Raw genomic sequence first — 8,737 nt, forward strand, 5'->3', positions numbered from 1 at the left:
ACAAATGAAGATCATCCCATTTACACACAAAGCTAATGATCATCTACATCTAACCTTGACAAAATGAAGAACTTAGCCACTCATTTTCATGTTGGCTTGCACAACAAGTCTCGGTTGAAGGTTGATCAACATTCAAGTCGAAGAATCGAGATTGCATGGGAATCCACCTTCTTTTTGTAGAATAATGTTAAGAGATGAAGAAAAATGGGTTTCTAGGTTACAAAATATCTCTAGAGCAATGCTGAAAATCTCTAAAAAAAGTACAAAGTATGGAAGTGTAAAAGTATGGCTCCAAAAAGTAGCCCCTGCTACTTATAATGCTGCTATTGAGCTGTCATGCTCGCTAGGCGAGCAGAATGGTTCGCCTAGCGAGCCCCTAAAATAGGCACCAGAGGCACCTGCGCCCAGAGAAATATCCTTTGCCAGATTTGCATGTTCGCAAGGCGAACAAAACCTTCGCTAGGCGAAGCCCACGCTTCAACCTTCGCTCCAGCGAGCTTAGGAGGTTTTGCTACTGGAATTGCTCGCTGGGAGCTCGCTAATGGCTCGCCTAGCGAGTGAGTGCTGGCTGCACTTTTGACCAAGTCTGGGCGTGTTCGCTACCACCTTCGATGGCTGCTCGCCTAGCGAGTTTGTTGATGTTTGCTACTGTAAAATACTGGAGATGCTCGCTGGGTGCTCGCCTAGCGAGCACTTCGCCACAGCACTCGCCTAGCGAGCATGCTGATGAATGTATTCTTCTCTTGGTCCCTTTGCCAACTTTCTTGTGCCTTTATTTTCTATTATTTCATGCCTAATTCCTGCACAATAACGCACAAATCGAAGGTACCAAGATCGTTTAACATTGTATTGCGATTCATCTAAAACAAAGGCGGTTTCGAACGCTTTAGCAACAAAAAGGAGTGAAAGATGTCCACATTTGATAGCTCAAATAAGCACTTTTGGGCATCTAACAATCGTCGAAATTTAATTTGGTTTTAATTAATTAAAAGAATTAATAATAATAATAATGTGTTTATTATTGTCTTGTGGTGATCGGTTATGACCTTAGTTTTCCTTTATTTTGTTTTGGGTTTTAAAATACGACCTGCGTGTCGTGCCTCTCTTTTAATCTCTCAATGTAACTTTTTTTCTCATCTCACTCCCTCGTATGTAAAACGAGTTTCTTTATGTAATGTAATGTTATGAAGAAAGCAAAGAAGTCAGTTCCAAAGGAGGATAACCTTGAAGATCTTGCTTGGAGAAGCTTAGATCGTTATTAGGTTAGCTTAGGTTCTCTCATTGGCTTGGGAGAACAATTGCGCTAGGGGCCATAACTGTTTCATTATATATGTATGTTGATGCATGTGAATGTATGTTGATGCATGTGAGAGACGATTTATATGATAAATAAGCTGGTGAGATCAGAATAATTGCAATTCCCTCAAACTAAAATATTAAGTTTATGCTTTCCAAGTTTTAGCACTCATCAAGACTAGTATCGGATAATGTAGGTTTCGCCTACGCGAGGTGCATGTTCTATATTAGTAAGGTGCGATGGGATAATTGTAATGTCCAACTGCTAAAACAATGGGTCAAACTTAACTAAACTAATTATAATAATATTATATATGTTTAGAAGCAAGAGTGGGGAATGATCCATATGATGGATTGGAATAAGGAGTTATTCACCCAACTGAAATTTTCGAGAGTTGTATGAGATACAATTGGAAGGAGTTCCTACCTAAATAACCTAGTTTTGTGTAATCCGCCTACGCGGACTTAGAACGAAGTAAAATATGGATCTCAACCCACTAGAAAATCTTCCAACGGGATTTTCCGAATCAAATGATGAGGGTCATTTGTTTTGAATAAAATAGTGGGAGCATATTTAATTAATGGCCTAATTAAATATGTCAATGATACTTATATTTTCATTAATTCTTATGTAGATTACCATGACAACAAACACCTCTAACAACATCTTGCGATCAATCCTTGACAAAGAAAAATTGTCTGGGACAAATTTTCTGGATTGGCACCGAAATCTGAGGATTGTCCTAAAACATGATAAAAAGCTATATGTCTTGGAGAAACCTATTCCTGAAGAGGAACCTCCTAGTTCTGCACCTAAGGCAGAAAGAGATGCTTATAAGAAGCATGTCGATGATGCCAATAAAACTGCTTGTGTCATGCTAGCTACCATGAACTCAGAATTGCAAAAGCAACATGAGAACATGGCAGCGTTCGATATGATCGAACACCTGAAGATGCTCTATCAAGAGCAAGCAAGGCATGAGAGGTTTGAAGTTTCAAAAGCCCTTTTTCAAGGCAAGTTAGCTGAGGGAGCCCCTGTAGGTCCCCATGTGCTCAAGATGATTGGGTATGTGGAAAACCTTGAGAGATTGGGGTTTCCCCTCGGAAAGGAACTTGCGACTGATTTGATCTTGCAATCGTTGCCAGATAGATTCAGTCAATTTGTCCTAAATTTCAATATGAATGATATGGACAAATCTCTTCCTGAATTGCTCGTCATGTTAAGAACTGCTGAGCAGAATCTGAAGTCAAAAGGGAAGTCCATTCTGATGATCGGAAATGGAAAGAGATAGAACAAAAGGCCCACTAAGCAGGGTGATAAAGGGAAAGGCAAGGAAGTTGCCAAACCCAAACCCACCGTTGCTGCTTTAAAGCCTAGTGGAGGCATAGCAAAAGAAGACACCTACTTCCATTGCGGTAAGACCGAACACTGGAAGAGAAACTGCCCAAAGTACCTGGAAGATAAGAAGAATGGAGTAGAGACTTCAACTTCAGGTATTTTTGTTATTGAAATTAATTTATCTACTTCTGCATCATGGGTATTAGATACTGGATGCGGTTCTCACATTTGTACAAATGTGCAGGGACTAAAAAGGAGTAGAGATTTGGCAAAAGGTGAAGTCGACCTACGAGTTGGCAATGGAGCAAAAGGTTGCTGCTTTAGCCGTAGGAACTTATGTATTGACTTTACCTAGTGGTTTAATAATTCAGTTAGAGAACTGCTATTATGTACCTGCAATTAGCAGGAATATTATTTCCGTTTCTTGTTTGGACAAGTTTGGTTTTTCATTTATAATAAAGAACAATTGTTGCTCAATTTATTTGAATGATATATTCTATGCTACTGCACAAATGAACAATGGACTATATGTCCTTGATCTTGAAATGCCTATTTATAACATTAATACTAAAAGGATGAAACCTAATGAGTTAAATCCAACTTACCTTTGGCATTGTCGATTAGGCCACATAAATGAGAAACACATTTCCAAACTCCATAAAGATGGACTCTTGGACTCTTTTGATTATGAATCATATGAGACATGCAGATCTTGTTTAATTGGAAAGATGACAAAGTCTCCATTCACAGGAATAGGTGAAAGAGCTAATGATCTTTTGGCCCTCATACATACTGATGTATGTGGACCACTGAACATACCAGCCAGAGGAGGTTTTCAGTACTTTATCACATTTACTGATGATTTCAGTAGATATGGTTATGTGTATTTAATGAAACACAAATCAGAGTCCTTTGAAAAGTTCAAGGAATTCAAGAATGAAGTACAAAACCAACTAGGTAAGAATATTAAAACTCTTCGATCAGATCGAGGTGGTGAGTATTTAAGCCTAGAGTTTGATGACCATCTAAAAGAGTGTGGGATCCTATCCAACTTACTCCTCCTGGAACACCCCAATGGAATGGTGTATCTGAGAGAAGAAATCGAACCCTATTAGACATGGTCCGATCCATGATGAGTCACGCCGATCTTCCAAACTCCTTTTGGGGACATGCACTATTGACAGCAGCTTACACATTTAACCGTGTTCCATCCAAAAAGGTTGAGAAGACACCATATGAGATATGGAGTGGTAAGAAACCACATATGTCTTACATGAAGATTTGGGGTTGCGAAGTTTATGTGAAACGACAAATTTCAACTAAGCTTGAGCCCAAATCTGACAAATGCTTATTTGTGGGGTATCCTAAAGAAACAAGAGGGTATTACTTCTACAATCCTTCTGAGGGCAAAGTGTTTGTCGCTCGAACTGGAGTTTTCCTAGAAAAGGATTTTATTTCCAAAGGAAACAGTGGGAGGAAAGTAGAGCTTGAAGAAATTCAAGAATCACAAAGCATCGATACACCTATGGAGGAATTAGAGCAGGAAACACAAGTAGTTGTGGAAGAGCAACCTGCTCAAGTAGAACAAGACCAGCGTAGGTCAAGCAGGATACGTCACCTACCTGAGAGATATGGATATCTCATAACAGATCAAGGTGATGTATTACTCATGGATCAAGATGAGCCTGTGACCTACCAAGAGGCCATAACTGGTCCCGAGTCTGAGAAGTGGCTAGAAGCCATGAAATCTGAAATGGATTCCATGTACACAAACCAAGTTTGGACCTTGGTAGAGCCTCCTGTAGGAGTTAACCCTATAAGATGCAAGTGGGTCTTCAAAAAGAAGACTGACATGGATGGTAAGGTAGATACCTATAAGCACTACAACAAACAAGACCTTAGACAGCGCTTTTTTTAGCCTTAGACAGCGCTTTAAAGCGCTGTCTAAACCTCCGCTGCTAAAGGTTTAGACAGCGCTTTTTTAAATCTTAAAAGCGCTGTCTAAGCCCCCCCCTTAGACAGCGCTTTGGCCAAAAGCGCTTTCTAAGACCCTCCTATTTTAATTTTTTTAGGTATACCTTAGACAGCGCTTTTCAAAAAGCGCTGTCTAAGCCCCCCCCTTAGACAGCGCTTTTGCCTAAAGCGCTTTCTAATCCCCCCTTAGACAGCGCTTTTTACAAAAGCGCTGTCTAAGGTATACGAAAATTTTTGAAGCTTTTGTTTTAAACCACATTTTTTCCAGGTTTATAAACCAGAATTTCTACCTGTTTTCAACCAGATTTTGACAGACAATTATCACATTTTATATATGCCATTTTGGCCTTTTTTCTACCAATTTTTGGCTAACAAATATATATATATACCAATTCAAACCAATTTTGCCTTAAATGTATCAAAATATATACAAATTTATGTACACATTTACAAGTCATAACATATACTACAAATGTACACATTAATTACACAAATTTATGAACAAACATTGAGCTTTATCATTAATTGACACCACTCCTCTTTGATTTCGTCCACTTGATCCTTTGTATAAAATGCACACTTGAATTCATCAAAGTACTACATAATAATATAACATATTTTGAATTAATTCCAACTATTTAATTATATGAGATATGTGTAAATATAAAAATAACTCATAAGTTAGAAATACATACATCGGTGGGAATCTTTAATCGGCCCAAAGCAAGAGTATCTCGCATAAACCTCAACATGAAATACCCGCAATCTATTTGATTACGTTGTTGAGGACACTACATATGAAAAAAAAAATATGGATTATAAATCCTAAGTTTCAGAAAATTCACAAACCAGTCAGCAAATTCTAACAGTAACAAGTAGTCGTATTTAATAACAACTTGTATACCTTATGGGGCCTGTCAGTTCCTGGAATTCTAGGCTCCCTCGCAAGGACCAAGAAACGGGTAACATTTTCATCATCATCCTATAAAGATAGCAAAAAACACCTCAACTTTAATCTTGACTTAGACCAGCAAACTCAGATATGGTTTAGCAGCTCAATCTTCCAAAACGTTATTACCTGAATTCCTTCAGCAAGAATGTCCAGGCCGTATATTTCTGCAGCTCGGGAACTTGCAATGGCTCCGGTGTGTCTTACACAATTTATGGCCACTGTCTGTCAACAAAATCTCAATAGTTATGACGCGCCACTCTACAAACTAGTCCATATGTACTTTCACACAGAGAAAATTCTTAATATACCTTAGCAGCAACGGCAGTATCCTGGTCACGAACTTTATCAACACCTAAATCGTTCAGCACCGTCCTACATTGAGCAAGAGCCTGCATATGAAAAGTTCGGTTATTCATAGTCAATATGTAAGCATATTCTAGAGATACAGTTTGCAGTATCAGGAGTCTGCACAAATCATAAATGACGGCATTGTTTAGATAAGCCAATAGATTCCATTGAAAATACGTTTGATGCAATCTGATAAATTGTATTAAACAAAAGTCATTGCAGATTTTAAAGCATATCTATTATTCAGCGTGTTTGAATAGGAAACATAATGTATCATTTCATTCATTACAAGATTGTACATGATAACCAACCAACCTGAGGATGACTCACAACACTGACGAGTTCCTCCATTGTCACACCGGGCAATCCTAAGAGACAGTGGTTAGCACGCAGCTGCACCTCTCCGACAAGATTCAACTTATGTTGAAGAAGTAAGTCATAATTGCGATGGATGCTTCCATCCGCAGAATTTTCAATTGGTAAAACCGCTTTATCAACCAACCACAGTTCAACTGCCTAGAGAAAAAATATGAATATATCAATACAGCAGTTTCAATTTTTCTCTTTTATTTGGAATTTAGAGCTGTCAAAGAATCCTACCAAACTAGCTCCGTATGTTTCAGTCTTCGCATATCTTCTAGGAAATATTCTGAAATCAACAGCTAAGATGCACAAGATTGTTATAATCATCTGCAAAAATATTTTTTATCAACATAATAGCATATTAAATCACACAATGGAATAAAGAATACTATATCCACACTTCATACCACAATAACCCTGTACGAAGTAATATATGCCCTAACAGAATTGGGCTCTTCTAAAACAGGAGATGAACCACCAGGCCTGCAGTAAGTTGTATGGAAATCAGCAATTACCCACTTCAAAATACAGCTCGTGTGAAACTTTTGGTCAAACTTATTTATGTCATAAAAGTCTTTTCTTTTAAGAATTTAGCTAAACAAATTGAACAATTACCTCTTCACTGCAATATAAAGCAATGTTAAGATTGTGAATAAACTTGCTATTATATAGCTCCAGTCAGCAAGTACCTATAACCAAGTTCATTGTACCAATTACAAAACAAAATGATTCAAATTTATTCAAAAACCTAGTCAGCAACATAGCTACCAATGGACAACAGAAACAAAACATCAACTTTCAAGTGTTAGCGAAACATATGATGCTACCGGGGACACTTACAGTGAAAAGTAAGAGCATAGGAACAACTATGACAAGAAAATCCAGAGTCAATGTAGATAGGTAAGCTTTAAAACTCCTATGCTCAGACGGTGCATCGTCCTTTTTCTTCTTCAGGGAGTTACCTATAAGTAAAAAAGCAAAAACTTGGATTTTAGACCATGTTTGGATAAACAGCTCAATTAAGAAATTGCAGTATAAGCGCTTATCATACTTATGTATAAACTATTTCTATAACAAAATAGAAAATAAAGTCAAATTGTTTTCATGTAAGCTACCCTTTGTTTTCGGTCACATTAGGAACCACATGAGACAACTAAATTTCTTCAAGTATTTTCATCAAAACTCAAAGTTACAGAACTCCAAAACTCAATTTACATGAAAAATCTTAACATTGACTGTTTTTCAACATTCATGCTGCCACAATGAAAGTGCGTGGGAACTGGTAAGGGACTAACCAGTTATGGGAATGGAGTTGAAGGAGTGGCGAATAAGTACCAAAATCTATAAGCAAAAACAGAAAATAAGCATTGATCAGAAATGACGTTAGAATTAAGCTGAGATTATTGTTGAGAATTGACTTACAGGGAGAGTTACTGTAAGAGCTGCGATTTCGAGCAAAGATGATCCGGTCAAATTGCTAACGAATCTGAAAAATTAAGAGAACAACAATGTCGCGGCGATTATTAGGATCCTTAGCAAGAACAACAACACCGTCGCTCCATCCCTTATTTTCAATACGGCGTGGACCAACGTTGTTATCGGAGATAGTTAAATTCGGAAGAAAAACGGAAGCATCGAGTTGAGATTTAACGGCGGTTTTACGATCTTGAGAAATGATATTGAAGAGATGAAGTAGGGCCCACTTGTTATCAACATCGGCGGCTTTGGAAACGAATTTGGTATATAGGTCAGCGAATGATAAGGCTTCAGAGGATCTACCTTCGGTGGCGAGACGGCGTTTGATGGATTCGGCGATGGCGGCGGCATCGGGGGTTACGGAGGGAGTGAGGTGGCTGGAGAGAATGCGGTGGGCGTAACGGAGGGAGTTTTGGAAGTGAGAGGAGGTAGGGTTTAAGGGTGGGGAATTTGGGGGAAGGTTTTGAGAAAGTAGATGGTGGACGAGAGCTTTTACTAGATCTGGAAGCTTTTGTTGTTCTTCTTCGTCGTCCATTGTTGCCGGCGAGATGCGAAACGGTGTCGTACTGAGAGTGGTTTTTTTTCTTTCTGTATTTGATTTTTTGGGGACGGAGAGAATGGTGTTTGGGTGAGTGATTGAGTGATTTTTTTTTAATTGAAAGACTTTAAACAGCGCTTTCTCAAAAGCGCTGACTAAGGTCTATATTTAAAAGCGCTTTCTAAAAGCGCTCTCTAAGGGGGGGTCTTAGACAGCGCTTTCTAAAAGCGCTGTCTAAGACCCCCCCTTAGACAGCGCTTTCATTATTTTTTTAGAACATTTTCCGTGTTTTATTTTTATTTTAACCTTAGACAGCGCTTTCTTTTAAAAGCGCTGTCTAAGATGCGCTGTTAAAAAACCTTTTTGCAAAAGGATATAAACAAATTTATGGGGTTGACTGTGATGAAACCTTTTCACCAGTTGCAATGCTTAAATCTGTTCGGATTTTACT

At 38.3% G+C, this 8,737-nt stretch overlaps 1 protein-coding gene across 1 annotated transcript; it reads right to left on the reverse strand.

Annotated features, from left to right (window-relative positions):
* Window positions 1–4,991: 4,991 nt before the first annotated feature.
* Window positions 4,992–8,403, reverse strand: LOC127085780 (arogenate dehydratase/prephenate dehydratase 1, chloroplastic). Its single transcript, XM_051026320.1, has 13 exons — window positions 8,052–8,403; window positions 7,695–7,758; window positions 7,568–7,613; window positions 7,113–7,234; window positions 6,888–6,961; window positions 6,680–6,755; window positions 6,510–6,599; window positions 6,225–6,425; window positions 5,870–5,950; window positions 5,688–5,783; window positions 5,514–5,591; window positions 5,305–5,400; window positions 4,992–5,206 (listed from the first exon to the last, which is right to left on the reverse strand). The coding sequence occupies exons 4-13, from the start codon at window positions 7,128–7,130 to the stop codon at window positions 5,105–5,107; spliced, it is 912 nt and encodes a 303-aa protein (XP_050882277.1). The 5' UTR covers window positions 7,131–7,234; window positions 7,568–7,613; window positions 7,695–7,758; window positions 8,052–8,403; the 3' UTR covers window positions 4,992–5,104.
* Between the last annotated feature and the right edge of the window lie 334 nt (window positions 8,404–8,737).

This window comes from Lathyrus oleraceus, chromosome 5, assembly GCF_024323335.1.
Source record: "Lathyrus oleraceus cultivar Zhongwan6 chromosome 5, CAAS_Psat_ZW6_1.0, whole genome shotgun sequence".
Lineage (NCBI taxonomy): Eukaryota > Viridiplantae > Streptophyta > Magnoliopsida > Fabales > Fabaceae > Lathyrus > Lathyrus oleraceus.

Excerpts from the sequence above, each read along its gene's own strand:
- LOC127085780 (XM_051026320.1), bottom strand. Across the intron at positions 5,951-6,224 it reads GTGTTGTGAGTCATCCTCAG|GCTCTTGCTCAATGTAGGAC; the intron begins GTTGGTTGGTTA and ends TTTCATATGCAG. Across the intron at positions 5,207-5,304 it reads GATTAAAGATTCCCACCGAT|TACTTTGATGAATTCAAGTG; the intron begins GTATGTATTTCT and ends ATTATTATGTAG.